General features: G+C 34.2%; 2 protein-coding genes across 6 annotated transcripts; both read left to right on the top strand.

Annotated features, from left to right (window-relative positions):
- The first annotated feature begins 11 nt into the window (after positions 1–11).
- LOC106159819 (synaptic vesicle glycoprotein 2C) lies at positions 12–11,485 on the top strand. Of its 3 annotated transcripts, none has more exons than XM_013536220.3 (12): positions 12–171; positions 1,834–1,887; positions 2,034–2,195; positions 3,735–3,897; positions 4,482–4,603; positions 5,055–5,212; positions 5,490–5,573; positions 5,827–5,931; positions 6,294–6,382; positions 6,603–6,835; positions 7,060–7,219; positions 9,609–11,485. In XM_013536220.3, the coding sequence occupies exons 1-12, from the start codon at positions 108–110 to the stop codon at positions 9,790–9,792; spliced, it is 1,578 nt and encodes a 525-aa protein (XP_013391674.2). In that variant the 5' UTR covers positions 12–107; the 3' UTR covers positions 9,793–11,485. The 3 variants fall into 3 exon arrangements, with proteins under 3 accessions (XP_013391674.2, XP_086860369.1, XP_086860368.1); XM_087004242.1 differs by lacking the exon at positions 12–171 and adding an exon at positions 1,016–1,580; XM_087004243.1 differs by lacking the exon at positions 2,034–2,195.
- Positions 11,486–12,808: 1,323 nt separating this feature from the next.
- Positions 12,809–17,777, top strand: LOC106161755 (uncharacterized). Of its 3 annotated transcripts, XM_087004244.1 has the most exons (5): positions 12,809–12,969; positions 13,617–13,679; positions 15,721–15,897; positions 16,174–16,357; positions 17,016–17,777. In XM_087004244.1, exons 3-5 carry the CDS (start codon positions 15,822–15,824, stop codon positions 17,563–17,565), a joined length of 810 nt encoding a protein of 269 aa, XP_086860370.1. In that variant the 5' UTR covers positions 12,809–12,969; positions 13,617–13,679; positions 15,721–15,821; the 3' UTR covers positions 17,566–17,777. The 3 variants fall into 3 exon arrangements, with proteins under 3 accessions (XP_086860370.1, XP_086860371.1, XP_013394232.2); XM_087004245.1 differs by lacking the exon at positions 13,617–13,679 and having other exon boundaries at positions 12,892–12,969; XM_013538778.2 differs by lacking the exons at positions 12,809–12,969; positions 13,617–13,679 and adding an exon at positions 15,390–15,508.
- The last annotated feature ends 453 nt before the right edge of the window (positions 17,778–18,230 follow it).

Genomic DNA, 18,230 nt, shown 5'->3' with positions numbered 1-18,230 from the left:
AGATTTTAATGTTTAGGTTTGGAGAGTAACAAAGGCCATTTCACTCAGAAGAGGGTGATATAAGGGTTCATCTTTGATATGTGTTTGAAAACAAAATATGTATAAAGATGGACTTGCGGAAAGACGAAAGCGATGGCCTCCTGGAAAATGATTGGTATCAAGAAACAAATGGTATATAATTTACTTCCGGTTTTAGAATAATATAACGTTATCTTCACCAGATTTTAATCGAACTCATTTATTTACATGTGGGCCCCTCGCATGACCTTATTATATTGATGCCAATAAAGTCACTTGTTGATATGCATGCTCCCTGTGACTGATATGTATATAGTCCCAATATATCTAGATAGTATTTCCCTGATTTTGGTTGACCAGCGATTACATTCTCATTTTTGAAAGGCATATATGTTTTATAAACAACATCTTAAAATTAATAAATGAATTGCCATACAGATTTATTTGAGTAGCCAAGACATTTTTCAAAGTCACAAATTAGTTTAGAAAAGATGTTGAATATCAAAGAGTTAAATGGCGGTGGTGGGGGGGGGGGGGGGGTACTGCAAAAGTGCCAGATTTTTATCTTCACATATTTATTGATATGCATACTAAAATGTATATGTAACTTCCCTGTACACTGTTTATAGGGACCGCACACTTTTTCTAATTAAGCAGACACACAGAGATATCTACATATGAGTATGAATAAACCATTACTAGTAATTTTTAAAAGCTATCTCTTTCAGGTCAAAAGTTACTGATTTTTTTGTTTTACAATATATGCCACTATTTCAGCCACCAGTTTAAAAAATGGGTCAAAAGTTGAGCCACTCAATTTTCATCTTCTTTATAATGCCATAGAAACCTGAAATTTGTAACATAATAAGTACGAAGTAGGGCATTATTAACACATAGTTAAATTTTTGATACAAAGATTTCCCCAATCAGAGTAATGTCACTGAGATGTGTATGTAAAGTAGGCAATGTGATAGAATTTTGGCTCACAGATGTGTGCAATATGACAAACACAAATTGATACAATTCATCTTCCAAAGCATATACTAATGTAGAACTGGGACAGTTGTGTGTAAACGAACAACTAGCGCCTATTATCCTCTGTGATCCATACTGGTTAGCACAAAAACCATGTAATATACCAGTATCCCTTATATTCCTGCATATTTTACAAGGAAAATTGCAGTGCACTTTCTCTGCCGAACAATATATAAAACAGTCATACCAGCAGTATATACTGATGCCATGGCTGCTTTGTACATATTTATTTAATATATATGGCTTCCATTATAGGGCACCAGTTTTAAATTACATGTATTTGGAATTACATCACATTTAGTGCATGGACATCTATTAATTAGAGTTCACATTCATGGTCTGTGGAAATTTGTGAACTTTCAACATTGGTTTTTAGTCTGTGGACCCTCATTCACTTTCATTGGTTACCTTCGGTTTAATATGTTTACCCTTGATCAACAGTTCCATTTTGTATGGGAATATTTTCACTGCACATGTAATGAAGCAAAGATTACAGCAGCAGCAGATGTATGAAACATTTAGCAATTGTAAGTAATTTAATTAGGAACACAGCAAATTTAATAGAAATATATGCATGTTGCTATGCTGAGTCAGGTGCAAATTTTCTAATTAGAGTACTTTTACACTGATAGATAACACCCTGAGCTTCTGGATATTGGAGACATTGCTGCTATGGTCCTCAGCATAACAAAGTTAGTGGGATTGCTTGAAATGTATATTACTATGCTGTTATGATCTGCTATTCATGGTGACTGATAAATCTTTCAACTGAAATTTCAGGTGATCAACCAGCAGATTTATCTTACACTTTTGAAGAAGCACTCCATGAGACAGGTAAGAATTATATATATTTGATTTTATGTTGATTGGTTGGACGTCAGGCTATCTGCCCATCTATAGTATAACAAAATTGGCATTTTATGCATCTTTTATTCATGTAAACGACAATTACCAAAGTATATATCATATTTGATTGATAGGTTATGGATGCTTCCACATCTACTTACTACTACTGTGTGGCTGGGCTGTCTCCAGTGATGCCATTGAAGTTCTGTGTATCTCTTTTGTCCTCCCATCTGCTGAGATAGACCTCAATCTGTCAACAAATGACAAAGGATGGCTAACAGCTATTATATTTGTTGGTAAGCTTTTTAAAGTTTTGATTATTTTTATCATAATAGAATGATTTTCAGTTATCAGTGAATTAAAAATCAAAGTTCACTCATACAAATAGTTTCATTAGATTTAATTAGAAGATGTAATCCTCAGACTTTGATAAAACCTTGCATCAGAGCCATTTTCACAAGAAATATGATATATGTTTTTTTGGTAAAGACCGTATGAATCCAAACATTAGCTAAATGTCATATAGACACTTTAAAAAAATGCTTTTTATAGTAATTTTAGTAATTTGGTGCCCTTGAAATATGATGTTGACTTGGCATTAGTTTTATTTTCCTGAAAACTAAATTATTTTTACAATCCATTACTTTACTTTTCAACAGATTCAAAGCTATTGTCCCAGCATCATACTCTAATCACAACGTTTTGTGTGAGTAAACATAGATATAGAACTTATGTGTGTTTGTTGACTTATGAATTGACCCAACTCAGACAACACTTCTTAAGCATGACTTTGCAGTATTCTACAGCATATTGTTCTGTGCTGAACTTTCGCATTATGAGCATTATTATTAAGTATCAGTTAAACTTTAGTCTGTGGATGGTATAGATAAACCTTCCATCAGATATTACTGCATTTGGCCTTCCTTGGACATAGGTGATAAACCAGTTTGAAAAATTATTCTTTAAAATGGAATCGGGTTGCATTTGTTATCAGTGCTTGAAATAATGTATTGAATTGTCACCTCCACCCTTTCCATTTATTCAGGGAAGTTGTGCATCTGAAATAAATTTCTAAAGAAATTTCTTAGTTTTTCTCAAGACAAGTGAAATTCAATTTCATCTTTCACCACTATGAGCTTCTTTGAATGAACTTAGATTTCTACACTGTAATGACTACACATCTAGCAACTTTAAAGCATATAAATTGTTGCCAGTCACATAAATAACTAGTAAGCTTTGTTTATGCCACCATGAATTGTTGTTAGTATCATATCTTTTGTTAACATCACCCGCAGGAAAGTATTGAACACTTAAGGCCTGCCATTTGCAGAAACTAAAACAGAAAAAAGACCCAGTGACTGCATTTGTCAGCATTTGTTATAGCTTTTAGGACTCTGGATCACCATGAGAATTGTATACTTATTATCTTATGTTTATTTATTTATTTATTTTCATTTATTTATTTATTTATTTTTTGTCCGCCTTTTTTTTAGAAATGCAATGGTGAAAGTGATTTTGAAACATTATTTCTAGCTCAAAATTGGGATTTATGTCAAGTCTATTTTCATGAATATAAAGTCTGTGATATTAAAACTACTTGTGCTGAATGGCCTTAGTCGGTGTATAATCATAAATAAGTAGCTAGATATGGACATTGATATCCTTGTCTTACATGAAAATTTCACGTGCAAGAAGTAAAAAAGTTCAAAGAATCTGTTGTTTTGCATGATCAAATGATGTTTCTTAGTATTATCTTTATGTGTTTATGTAAAGTAAACAACATTTCAATTCTAAATTAATTTGATGATTTATACATCAATGTTCTTATCACCAAGGTATGCTGTTGGGAGGCTACTTCTGGGGCTCTTTAGCTGATAGTTATGGAAGAAGGTCTATCCTGCTGTGGTCTCTTACTGTCAATGGACTGGGTGGCCTCTTATCAAGTTTTGCACAACGATTTGGAGTTTTTCTTCTGTTCAGGTTCATCAGTGGTATTGGGTAAGTTACATTTTGGATCTATCTTGGATCCTAGGTTATGTTCATTGAAAATCATATTAAAATATTTTCATTAAACTGGTTTTACAAATTGTAAAATGAGTTTCTTAAGAGAATCTAGAGCAAAGCACAAAAGAAAAACCTTGTGAGGACTGGAATGAGCAAAAATTGTCAAAACACATTGATTGATTAAACTTGATAAACCTATGATATCCCACACAGTTAATGTGGTTGACATGCTTTAACGGGCTGTACAAATATAGAAGACTGTAAAAGATTCTTAGTGAAATGCAAGTTAATAAACAAAGATCTATAGCAGGCTTTGTTAAGCTGTACAAATTTATAATAATGAGAAAGATTCTTTATTAAATACAACTTAGTAAACCAAGTTCCATAGCAGTCTTTGCTAAGATCAACATTTTTTAATCAACAGGCCCCTGGGCTCAGACTTTATAGTATCACTAACATACAAATTCTATCTGCATGTTTTGTTCAAGACCAAGGCAATATGCTGAGCGTGCAAGATACTTATATTATAGTTAAATACTTAATCTGAAAATAATAACATACAAGTTGTTACTTTTTAGGGTTGGTGGCAGTATAGCTGTGATATTTTCCTATTTTGTGGAGTTTCAACCAAAGGATAAGCGTGGCACAATGATTAGTGTGCTGGCCACTTTCTGGATGGCTGGCAATATTTTTGCTGCAGGTAGGCTAAGGCAGTTAAAATCTAAGCTTAATATGTAAGTAAAGGCTAGACAACAAATATACGTACACTATACAAAAAGCCAACCTATCTTTTTACCAAACAACCATACTCAGTAAATTTAAACTTTAACAAAGGTAATGTTTGGCAGTTAAAGAATGAACAAGATATGTGTAACATGACAACAGTGTTCAGAATGTATGTATGTATACAAACCCATGCTGTGTCTGTAAACGAAAAAAAAAAATTATTATTCTCAAGTAAGCCATGTTTCCTATTGTCTAGCAGACCCCCCTCCCAGGTCTCATCTCGTATTAAATGTATTCAGAAAGTTAAGCATTAAGTTATATTAAATTAAACAGCGTACCACACCTCTGTGGATGAAATTCTTTCTTCTAAATTAATAAAATCTGTTTGTCTCTTGCTTCACTTGATCTGATGTTTGTCTCTGTAGGTTTAGCCTGGGCTGTGATACCGCACAAGTTTGGGTACTTCTCACCCAGTTTTATCTTTGACAGCTGGAGAGTGTTTGTGGTGTTATGTACACTACCTAGTTTTTCATCTGCCTTGATGTACATTCTCATGCCAGAGAGCCCCAAGTTTCTTATGCAGGTATATCTTACAAGTCATGCTTTCATTAAAAGTAACTTAATTTCCAAAGTAAGTATTTCTCAGGATGCACATGAATATATATGTGCATGTGTATGTTACTGTATATTCTTGTGTGTGAGTTATATGTAGTGTTAGATTCTGTTATTTGATATTCAAACACTTAAAAGTGAAACGGTGTTTTGTGTCAGATGGTATAACATTTGATAGATAAAAATAACGGAGATGTGCCTTGAAGTACATCATGGTTGCACGTATATTATCAGTATTCTTATATCAGGTGGGAAAGGAGCGGGAGGCTTTACTGGTTTTTCAAAGGATGTACTGTTCAAATAATAGAAAAACAATCCCTACAGACTTCAGGGTAAGTGTGAATTCCACTTTTCCAGCCTTTTTGTTGGATTCATCATATCAACTTTGGATGGAAAGGATTTTGTGGGTACCAACTGTCTAAGTGTTGAAATGAAAGCTGTAAATAATACTGGGCTGTAACAAAAGAAATAAGGAATATCAAAAGGAATAAAAGGAACATCATCTCGTTCACTGTAAAAGGGGCCACCAAGACCTTTTTAAGATTTTAGTGTGTGTTTGTCTACAAAGCTGCTTTTATTTTTCAGATAAGAAAATTAAGAGACGTTTCAAGACATCAATCAGATTCAGATGTACAAATAATAGATGTCAGAAATAAACCATGTGGTAAATTTAGAGCTAGTGCTGTTAAGGTAAAATATATTTTTGGAATGAAAGACAGTCATATTTTTATCTCAGAGTAATTGCCAAACTTACCATTGTGGTGCTTATCATAGATAATTCTTGGCATATGATAACTAGTAATTGCCACATATATTGAAATGAATTGAACAGTGAATATGTAATGAAATGTAGTGATTGCCATTGATACATTCTTGTCCATAAATTCATTTAGAAATTTCTTTTCATTTTTAATGTTTTTAATTTTTTTTAGAAAGTGAGCTGATTACTGATTTTAAAAAGGATTACAACTTATTTTTTCAATCTGTGTTATGCATCTATCTTTTTGAAAAATATCAACATCAATTTTTGTTAAAAATCAAACATGTTGCAGGTGTTAGAACACACAGCACAGTTGTTCCAACCTGGACAAAAGAGAATCACTTTAATTGTGGCAATGATCAGTTTCACGTTAGCCTTTGGGTGAGTCTGGTATTGTTCTTTGTAATTTCACGTCCTTTTGTAAGCACTTCAACATTTCAAAATGATCGAAATTATCGAGTAAAACCTGCTAGAATATATTTCTAAAAACTGATGAACAGGATTAAATAATCGTTTTTAATTAAATATTTTATGAGCAGGCGAGTCCGTGTAGTCACAAATGATTGTATGACTTATGGTTTTAATTGTTTTATGTTTTCAGCTACTATGGTCTCTGGATGTGGTTTCCAGAATTGTTTAAAAGAATAGAACTTCATGGAGGGTCAGCATGTGAAAATATAGGAGTACAGCCAAATGGTACAAACCACTCCACCCACGAGAAAGGTTCAAGCACTGGGATCTTCTTTGATGGGTTCATGACGGCTTTGTCAAATCTTCCTGGGAATTTGCTTAGTATTCTTTTAATGGACAGAGTTGGAAGAAAATTCTTGTTGTGTAAGTAATACCTAAATTGTGTAACATAACAAGTTTTTTGTATTTGGTTTTGGAATGACATCTAAGGGAAATGGCACATAATAACTTTATTTGTTTATGCTGTTGGAATATATCTATTCTTTTTATTTTACTTTTAACAAATTACTTTATAAAATCATTATTATCTTATATTTTATTTTGAATGTCAACTGCATCCTGTTGAAAAGTATTTTTGTGTATTTCAGCTTCTAGCATGGTTATATCAGGCATCAGTGTTTTCTTCATCTGGTTTGTAAAGAACAAGACGGAGAGTTTGATCATGTCCTGTATCTTTGGTGGAATATCTACTATAGGATGGAATGCACTAGATGTATTGAGTGTAGAACTCTTTCCAACACATTTGAGGTAAATATTAAGCAAAATTAGGCATTTTATAGTATTCTGTTGTTTGAATAAATCAGTATTTCAAGGTTGTGAGCAGATATTGTCAGTTTAAAATAGATAAAATGTGATGTATTATTTCAATTATTAGTACCACCAGCGTATACGCTGGCGGTACTCATGGTTTTAGTCCCGACCCGTCTCTAAAGCTCCGCCGGCTCCTGCGACTCCGCAGTCGGGCTCCGGAAACAAGTCACCGTTACCGCTTCTCCTCCTAGACCGCCAGGACCTGTGTCCCCATCTCTTGGATTTAGGTCACATATAATCTCAACTTGAACACCCTGGTTTTTTTGTCTCTGTCGGTGCATTGGCCTGGGCTTGACACTTGTTGAAACGCACCCTTGTCAAAATTTTTGAAAATTCAAGGCTAAATATCTCCCAATCCAAAGGAATTATGGGAAAAATTACTACAGAAGTCTGACCGAAAGGCATATGTGGAGATTCCAAATATGCCATTGAATTTGACTTTTGACCTTTTTTTCAAGGTCAAACAAGCCAAAATTTTCTAAAAATGGGAATTTTCTGCCAAAAAATATTTGTTTGTGCTATTTTTTGGAAACTACACAGATCTAAGCTCTCCTGTTATAGTGAGAGGTTACAATTGGGGACTCCTTTCATCTTTGGGAGTTATGGGTCAATCAGTGCAATTTCACGGGAGAAGCAGCCATTAGATACCGAAACTGAAAACTTGCTTTTATTCTGGAATGGTAAATGCCAGAGACCTTTTGTTCATCACATTTTGTAGAACTTGTCAAGTGCAATACTGGGGGTGATGTCCATTTTTTTGTTTTCGATATGGTTTAGGCATTGCGCTATATCAAAAATTACAACATTGCAATATTCAGTGGGGAAAATGTTAAATATTCCAAAATTAGCAGAGATATGCCCATAGTTACTATTGAACTTCAATAGGAAGTCATATACTGGTAATCTAACTGTGACCTTGAAATTGACCTTTGACCTACTTTTCATGATGAACTGCACTTTGAAGTTTTCTGATCTTTATATCTCCAAAACTGGCAAAGATACGCCCATAGTTACTATTGAACTTGAATAGGAAGTTATATACAAGTAATCTAACTGTGACCTTTAAATTGACCTTTGACTTACTTTTCACCATGAACTGAACTTTGCAAATTTCCCAGCCCTTATATCTCCAAAACTGGCAGAGATACACCCATAGTTACTGTTAAACTTGAATAGGAAGTCATATACTGGCATTCTTATTGTGATCTTGAAATTGACCTTTGACCTACTTTTCAACACGAACTGAACTTTGCTAATTTTCTATCCCTTATATCTCGAAAACTGGCAGAGATAGGTCCAAAGTTACTATTGAACTTGAATAGGAAGTCATATACTGGCAATCTTACTGTGACCTTGAAATTGACCTTTGACCTACTATTTATGATGAACTGCACTTTGCATGTTACCTGGCCGTCATATCTCCAACATTGGCAAAGAAATGCCCATAGCTACTATTGAACTTATACAGGAAGTCATATGCTGTGACCTTGAAATTGACCTTTGACCTACTTTTCTACCACAAACTGAACTCTGCATATTTTCTTGCCCTTCATATCTTTAAAACTAGCAGAGATCTGCCCAGTGTTGTCCCTAGGTTTTCTCTTTTGTCAGCATACCAGTATATGCAATACTGATAATGCATTTCAAGGAAAACCAATAGGCCTATTGTCTTGAAAATCACAGGAGTGATCAGTGTTAGGAAAATACAGGTCAATTTGAACATCTCCTTGATTGGACCATTTTAACTGTTATGTTTTTTCGATTTTTTTTTTCTTGTTGCATATTTTGAGAACTCTTGTTTATTGCATTTTATAGAGCTTGTCAAACACAAGACTGGTGGTGGTGTCCATTTTTTTTTTTTTTTTTTTTTTTTTTTTTTTTTTGGGGGGGGGGGGGGGGTCCATACGAATGCGCTTACTCCAGCTGGTGGTACAATATCCAGAGGCGGTATCGCCTCTCTGATCCTCTAGTTTCACTAGTAATATGCCCTGGTCTCCTCCCAAACTATATAACTAAAAGTAATTTTGATCAAAAAGCTTTGTAAACATTTTGTATTTAAACAAGAAAAGTTTTCTTAAATCCATCTCTGATATTTTCTTCATGCTTATGAATGCCTGAAATATTCAAGGTCGATGGTTAAATTTGTTTTGGTTATGGTTTTGGATATTTCTGTAAATAGGTTCTTCGCACCATAAACACAAATTGATTGATGGACAGGTATTTGATAAGTAACATTAAATAAATTTGAAAAACATCAAATGAATGTGAAAAAATGTTTAGAAAGTGTGCTAGCGAGAAATCAGATGTTTGCCATTTCTGACTCCAGGTCCACAGCCATGGGTGTGATGACGGGGCTAATGAGAGTAGCCGCCATATTGGGGAATTTGGCTTTTGGTTTAATGGTGGACGTCCACTGTGCTGTGCCAATGTTACTTGTAGCTGGATTTCTGGCCTTTGGAGGACTGTCTTCTATACTTCTACCAAACACTGTTCATATGGACCTACAGTAGTGTCCAGGATGTTGATTTGTTTGTCACAGATTGTTTGTGTCAGTTATATAAATGATTTCAATGGATTAGCTGTATAAATTAGCTATGGTTTAAAACTAAATAGTTTTATTTTCTTTACTTAAATTCAAATTTTTCTCATTGGGTGAAATTCACAATTCGCACAGTGGTGTTGGGTATTATTAGAAAAAAAAAAGAAACAAGTATATCATCAGAGCATTTCTTTCAATAATTTTACGAAGGTGGATAAAGGTATTAAGTATAACTTTTTAGTTTTCAACACATACTGCCAGGTCATATTTTTAGTGTCATATTAAAAATAGTGTAAATTATTGAAAACCATAAATGTTCATTTATTTTTAATTTTTGGAGAGTTGGAGGTGTACAAAACTGTACATGGGTATGCCTGTGTTATCTGTATTTATTTTTAAACCTAGAGTGCAAAATGACTTGGTCCTTTATTAGTTTGAAGTAATATAGAGTCAAAAGCACAATGGGCTTATGCTGGCATTATTGTTTGTTTCAGTCAATTGTACATATGCTTTCAGTAGACTAGAATGGCAAGTAGCTACAAGAATCATTTTCTGTATATAATATTTTTATCATTGTTTTATTTACTTACTTTAAATTATTACTTTTATTATTTATTTATTTTTTCTTAATTTCTCATTTGGAGATTTTTTTCGTTGTGGCACGGGTAGAGATACTTGCAAGTTATGTTTGGCTATTATAAGTGAAAAAAAATATGTAACATCAGGACATTATTCTCAGTGATATAAAATGGATGGAAGAAGAGATATTTGTAGGTTTCATTACATTTCTTTATAACAATTTTTATAGTATTTTTCAAGAATATCATACCTCTAAACCCTACCTTAACTGAAATAAGGGTTGTCAAGTAGTTCTCTTTTTGGAATATAAAACTATGCACTAGAATGCAAGGATTTTAATCCTATGTGACTCACACATATCAACTTAATATATTGATAATAGAAATCATGATTCTTTGGTGCATTCATTATGTACTTTGCATTTTTGTTGAAATACGAGATAACTTCTAAAAAAAAAAACTTTACCTTTATTAAGGTCTACTTATCTGATTGAATTAGTCTGAGGAATGTTAGATTGAATATTATGACTTATTTTGAATGTATTATCCAAGAAAAATTTTGTCTGATAGACCCTTTTTCAGCCGTGGTTCAATTTTGCCACCAGTTATTACATGTTTTGGAGGGAGGGAGGGGAGAGAATCTATTGTTGTACTTGTATCAATACTATTCTTTGTGTGCATACTTAATTGACAGTTAATGGTAACTTTTGAAAAGTTCTTTATTTTTAGAATCCAATTATTTGAGTTTTTTTTTTTTTTTTTTTTTTTTTTTTTTTTTTTTTTTTTTTTTTTTTTTAGAATCATGTAATTCCTAAGTTTCAAGAATTTGTAGATTTCTTCTTCAAGTCATTCCAAGAAATGAAGCAAATCCTACTAGAATTACTGCCAAATGTATTTTATGCACTGTACATTGCTATTGTTGTACGTGGAATTTCTGAAGGTTATTTGTAAACTCACTGTTGTCATTTAACATTTATAACAGATCTGGTTTGTACTACATCATCATTACTATCTTAATATCTATCCATCTCAAGAAGCTATGCCTTATTCATGTTAAAAAGTAAATATTTATTTTCACCATGTAAATGTATATATATATATTTTACTTAAATATATTTATTCAAAACTGTCAAACAAATTTTAATCTTTTACAAAGGAAGTATCAAAATTTCAAGTACAGGCTTGAATACCTTTGCTGGTCACAGTTTCTGAATGTTCAACAAATTTATATTATATTGAAAACTTGTGTTGGTTATGCTGCTCTAAAATCATTATGAAATATTCCGTCAAAACTGAAGAAAGCCCTATTTTCGGCACTGCCGCTTCAGTGACTATTTAAAGGCTGGGTTACACTGCGCTTGCAACCTTTTAGTAACCTCAAAATCTGGCGGTCGCTTGCGATCACCTAGCGAGCTGGATAAGCTTAAGCATATTTTGATCTGCAACCTGTCGCACAACAGTTGCAACAAGACTGCAGTGTGGTATCTGCAACGTCTGAAGACCACCTTCAAGCTGTAGGTTACCGTTGCACGATTGTAGCGATCGATAGCTGACTGGTAACCACAAGGTCGCACAGATCATACGAACTTAGGCGGTAGCTGCTTTCACGTTAATTCCTCTCTCAGAATAAAAATAATAAAAAAGAAAAAGACAAAAAATCGCCCCAATGCAGGGGACGTGTTGGCTGCTGTAATACTTCAAAGTCGAGTTAAAAATTGGTAGAGGGCGAGCGGTGCTATTTGGTACGGTTCAGAACTTTATGATTCAGCTAGTCAAATTCAAATCTCAAGAGGGGACCATTGGTGTGATTTTTTTTTCAGAAATCGAAGTGAGGGGTTCAGGACCCCCCTGACCCCCCCTTCCCTCCTAAATCCGCCACTGATTGCAGGCTTTCGTACTTAAAAAACAGAAAAAGAACATTTTTCAATATATCGTTTTCGGGAAAGGGTGTTGAAATGGCCATGTAATCGTTGTTGTTTCCTCTGGAAATCATACAAAACTGAAACTCCATCTACTAATTTAAAATACTTCTTTTTACGACTTTCTGTCTTTTAAAGCCTACTAATATTTAGGAAGATGGTATCAAAGTAAAAAATTCATGTGTGACCAATACAACTTCGCTCGGGATGAATATGTTAGCGACCACTTATATAGAAAGGACCCGTTTGTCCTGTCCATATTAAGCTATTTCTACTGATTGACTTCATTATATAAAATACTGTGGGTCTTGGCTTTTAAGTTACAGACAGAATCATAAAAACGTTTTATTCGATTATGATTTTTAAAAGTAGTTTTTGTATTTGGGTAGTATATTTTAACAACAAGTGGACTTCAGTTGTATCAAAAGTGTACTGATAATATTTTGGCAGTGAACATTTGTGAGCAGTTTTAACCAAAACTTCTCACCCAAAATGGGCCAAATCTGTTGTAATTTGCATAACAATAAGTTGCCCGACGTAGTGCAAGCTGAATACTCACTCTGCAGTTGGGCACAGTTGAGTGAAGACGCAACATTATGTGTGGTGAATTCACAAGTTTCAGCTTTTATAAGACGTAGAAGCAAGTATATGGTAAGTAGCACTACTTCTTCAATAACCTCTCTCAATAAAACACAAGTGCAACCGAATGAGAGAAAATTAATTGTAGATATTAGTAGCGCGATTTGTTGTAATATTTTGCCCATCGTTACTTGTAATGTCACAATGTTACAACGCTTTGTAGGACTACAAACGTACAGGAGAAATGCAATGGTGCTATCAGCTGACCATTGATGAAACAATAAGTTTGCTTGAAATCTTTCGTACTAGCTATATTTAGTTCTGCGCGTGTAATTTTTTTTTGTATGATCCCTGGCAATTAAAAGCTTATTTGTGACCATTTAAAATGTTTGAATCGTGTAAGTATAAACATAACTGCACAAAAAAGATTGATGCATTTAGATAATATTACTTGTCATAGTTCTGAGTTTTGGATACAAGGAGAAGTCTGTACATCAATTTTAAGTTAAATTTAATTAACATTTCAAACGTCGCTTTTGAAGACAATTACGATGGTTTTCAGCGATTTCTTTTGGGTTATATTTATGTACTGTAATGGATCGATCATTTCACCTGGGAAAAATTAGCAATTTTTAAAATACATCATTTTATCATTATTTTTATTTGTACTACAAGAATGAGGGTCCACATAACTATTAAAGGTCTCTTACTTGTTTCAGATTACACTTGGGCAATCCATTTATGCTTAAAGATTGACATGCTGTCAAAGATCTTTTTTTAAGGTAAATGTTTTTTTTAAATATAATACAACACACGTTCACGCACATGTCAATTGCTCAGGCAATGGTTTACAGGTTTTTTCTCTCACTCATATCAATGCAGTCATACGAGTAGCATTCATTTCAATCTACAAGCAAAGACCAAATTTTAAAAGTATTGTTTAGTATATGACATCTTTAATGACAGAAAACCACGAAAAAACTATTAAAATATTCACTGGAGGACTCAAATTATAAAAGATAATGAGGAAATGGAACAGTCTTTGAACAGGACTGGATTCAATGGAGAAAGAATAGGCCGCCAGGCGATATTATTGACCGAAATGATAAATCTGAAAATTGGCACCTACAGGATTTACTCATATTAATAATTCGTGACATTATAATGAAACTGCTTTGTGTTAATTTCAAATTTTTCATTTACAAAATTTAAAAGCACTTTCAGATTTTATCTGGAAAACAAAAAATGCATTCCAAATAGAGTATAGTATAGGTTCTAAAAATCCAGTAGGCCTACATATCAATTTTATTTTAATTTTGTGTATTTTAGATTGAATCAAAAACTACCTCCCAAAACCGCATTTATTATCATAAATTGTTTGTGATTCACAAGTGTAAATATTAACAATAAAATTGACTTACACAATGTAAATTTAATAATATGATAAGGAGTTGATTGGCTTAATACAGGGGCGGATTTAGGCCGTCTTCTGGGTCTTCCAGAAGACGGTCAGATTTTCAAGTTTACATTGACGGGTATCCAATTTTTAATGTTGGAAGACGGTCAAAATTGGAGGATGAATCAACAAAGATAATTTGGAAGACTGTCAGTATATAGCTCTGGATCCGCCCCTGTAATAAACTATCTTACCCGAGCTTCAACATCGTGAAAATTGCGTTTTTACTCTCAACTTTGACATTTGTGATTTAATTGCAAACACAATTGCACTATTGCATAATGAGATGAATTTAAAAAGAAGCTGGATTGGTTCCAAATAAAATGATGTACATGACATGCCCTACGGTATAATTTTAAAAATATCATGATCAGTCCCTAGGGTATAATATATATGTAAATAAAACAAAAAGGATCGATTTCTAAGTATAATTTCTAAAGGGAACACGATAGATCTTAGTGCACCGTTTCAATATGTTAAAATATGTTTAAAAATAGACAGAGAGAGAGAGAGACCATGTATAATTTTCAACATATAGCATAGCGTCTGCTGTTCGAATGGATCTGGATCTGTGGCAGATTTTAAAATACGTCTCGAAGGCCAGGGAAGCTTTAGTCAGGCGAAGGTGCACTCTGCAGGATCTCGGCAAAGGCGTTTGCAGTTCTGAAATAACAAAATAACATTTAAATGGCGATATTTCAATCTTCGGAAGCAGAGAATCCGAATAAATATTAGATTAACTGAAAATGGAAAAACCTCTGCTCATGCCGAAAAAAAAAAAACACATTGAGGCTAACTTAACAGCAAAATTTGAAAAGTCGACTAAACGGGGTTTGTATGCACGATTTAAAAAAATTGATATTTCACGATGAGAAGAATCACAAGAAATAATGCCGCCAATACTTTACAAGGTAAAGGGGCCATTTCCAGACGTACCCTATCGTACTAACTGGCAATATATCTGCGTGCAAACTAAAAAAATTTGCAAGAAGGAATTGCAGTTTACGGTAGTGATGAGCTAACTGTGTTAGAGAAGAAGCGTTTGATAGAAAGTGCGTCACAATCAGTGTCAGATTGTGATTTTTAGTTCTCAAATATCGCGCATGCGCAATTAATATACTTGTTTTCTGAGGCGCTACCATCTGAAGCCCATCGGTAAGCAGTGAAGTTGAAAATACCAAGCTAAAAGCCACAGGCAAGAGATGGTTGTGTATAACTTACGTTTTGGTCTGCATTTTAAAACCGTTAAAGACCGCCACATAGTCGGGTTGGACATGAAACAGTTTGAGTATGAAATATGACAACAGGTGCGACGTGACTTCTCACCCCGCTGTGATCTAAATTCTAATGATTCTTTCTCTTTTCAGAATCTTGTCGAACGTTGCTAGGTTTCTGATTCTGACAGAGTAGCGATTGGATTTCATATCAATTGCATAATTCTAAACCAAGGACACTGAGATTTTAAAGCATGGGATCTCCCGCCAAAGCTTCAGACGTTTGCCTTGATATGGCTGCATTTCCAAACGCCACTGAAACGGGCAAAGGTAAAAATATATTGAACTTTCGTCAAATAGAAGTCATCATAACGGAAACTGTACAACATGCCTTATACAACATTGTTTGCTTTTGAATTTTAATTTTTTTTATAAGCGTAAACAGGCACCACAGGATTTAAAATTTTCAGTAGGATACCTGGTACAGTTAAGTTCTTTTAAGTATACATATATGGTCAGTGGTTTTCAGATATGTTTTGCATGTTGCATTGATATGTGGAGCATACACTGAATTAGCTGATCAATATATTTCTTATTTTGATTCAGACACAACAACCAAAGTTCCTATACCTCCAGCAAAAATTGCCAAAAAGAGAAAAAGAAGTTCAGCAAGCTCTACTCATGACTCCGAGGAAGTAGATTATACATCAATGAGCATAAAAGAATTGAAAAACATCTTAAAAAGCAGAGGCTTAAAAGTTGGAGGTTCCAAGATGGACCTTGTGGAAAGGTAAAGTTAGGATATTAAATTATTGTATAAACTGATGTTATACTGAGGTGTTTAATTTCTTTGTTTTTTGCCTTAAAGAAATACCACATATATAGGGCCCAAAATTACTTCAGCTTTGCAATACAATGTATACTTCAAAACTAAATTTTTATAATTCTGATTAGTAAATATATTTTGGCTCTCATAACCACGTTATTCCATAAACACTTTTTCTCTTGAGCATATAGCCCTTCTTCCTTGCAGAGTTCACAAATCGTATAAGTTGGATGGTTTTAGGGTCAGCTATTCTGAAAGTACACTATTCCAAAAAGTTTACTGATGCAAAATCTATGTTTGAACAAATGATATTATTTGCATAATTGTGACACTTACCTCTGTGTCAAGGAATTGCATTTGCCATCTTTGTGCTGTTTGTGCTCTTTATGCACATTTGGAATAGCATACCCTTGGAATTGCAGACTTTAGGAATGGCAGACGTACGGAATAGTGGACCCTCGGAGCTCCCAGCTGAGTTAGTAAATAAGGGAGACCTTTTACACCCCAAAAGAGAAACAAGCCTACACTGAAGCTTTCTTCACATCAGTATTAAAACACATGGATTGTTGTTGGCTTTTGCAAGGAAAGTACAAAGTAATCCATTTTGAAACTCTCATTCCAGATTGACTAAGCCCATTTCAGTGATAGATGCTCTGAACCAGAAAAAATATTTATCAGTGGCAGATGTACACCAGCTCCTTTCATGCTGCGGAGTGAAAAACCCAGAGAAGGTAAACAAGTGCCTGAAACGAGGAATTCTACTAGGATATGTCAAGCTTACAGGGAAAAAGTCACTGAAAACTGTGATTGCTGAGGGAAACTGCGCCTCCTGTGAGGAAGAGATGGCGGCAACAGTGAAAGATATCCTGTACCAGAAAGAATATGGAGGAAGTGATTATGAAAATGGGGGACAGGAGGCCAGTGTGAAGTGTGAGACTGAGGACTGTGGGCAGGGAATGTATGTGACAGGAGTGTGTTATGGCAAGGCATGTTTTGATAGTGGGAAGTTTCACAATCACTGCACAGAGTGTCCTGACTTTGGAGAATGCTTGGGTGATTATCGTGAGGCACATTGTGAAGAGTGTGATGGGCACTACTACGCTGGTGGGTCAGGTTCCTGTCCTTGTGGGGAGAGTGATTCGGATGGGGACTGGGGCTTTGCCATCATTTAGTGATATTGTGGTATGAATTTCATGGTGCATTAGCCAATAACCACTTCTACAAGGGGGTTGAACTCCCAAGACATTTTGTATTTTAGATTGTATTTTTTAGCTGTAATCTTAAAAGAAAACTTTAAAAAGTCATTGCCTTTTTTTCTCAGCTTTCATTGCAAAATCCTTCATACAGATATCTGTGTAAGTTTTAAGCACAATTCTCAATTTAGGACAGGGTTTCAATTAAAACTTGTATTCAGAGTTTCAATTAAAATTTGATTGTTGGTCTTCCCTGTTGTTTTAACTCATATAGGTTAAGGTTGATTTTAATTTTGAGCAATAAAAGTATTATCATAATATCTATCTTGTTTGTGATATTGTGTAATCTCTTTAATCTCTTCCCTTTGAGATGTTGGTCAGGAGACTGTTGTAAGTTTACGTAAAGGTTTGTCCCATTTTCACAGTACTTTTGTTTGATTAAAAATGTTTGCACTTAAGTGCTTGGGTCATATTTCTTGACCAAGAAATGCAGATTTATTTCCCTGTAAACCTGTTCACTGGTGAATTCATTGGTGCAAGTACCCCACCACCACCACCATCACCTCTCTCCCCCCCCCCTCCCAAGCTGCTTGCCACATATACACGTGCATATTAAAGAGTATAATCTTAAAATCCCATTTTGA

Source organism: Lingula anatina, chromosome 2 (genome assembly GCF_051362555.1).
Source record: "Lingula anatina isolate TDL-2025a chromosome 2, LinAna3.0, whole genome shotgun sequence".
NCBI classification, from domain to species: Eukaryota; Metazoa; Brachiopoda; class Lingulata; order Lingulida; family Lingulidae; genus Lingula; species Lingula anatina.
The sequence above is the reverse complement of the archived record's forward strand: the minus strand, read 5'-3'. Positions and strand labels throughout refer to the sequence as shown.

Coding starts and splice junctions, on each gene's coding strand:
- LOC106161755 (XM_087004244.1), top strand. CDS start 15,822: ATGGGATCTCCCGCCAAAGCTTCAGACGTTTGCCTTGATATGGCTGCA. Junction 15,898..16,173: donor CGCCACTGAAACGGGCAAAG/GTAAAAATATAT, acceptor ATTTTGATTCAG/ACACAACAACCAAAGTTCCT. Junction 16,358..17,015: donor AAGATGGACCTTGTGGAAAG/GTAAAGTTAGGA, acceptor CTCTCATTCCAG/ATTGACTAAGCCCATTTCAG.
- LOC106159819 (XM_013536220.3), top strand. CDS start 108: ATGGACTTGCGGAAAGACGAAAGCGATGGCCTCCTGGAAAATGATTGG. Junction 172..1,833: donor TTGGTATCAAGAAACAAATG/GTATATAATTTA, acceptor CTGAAATTTCAG/GTGATCAACCAGCAGATTTA. Junction 7,220..9,608: donor CTCTTTCCAACACATTTGAG/GTAAATATTAAG, acceptor TTCTGACTCCAG/GTCCACAGCCATGGGTGTGA.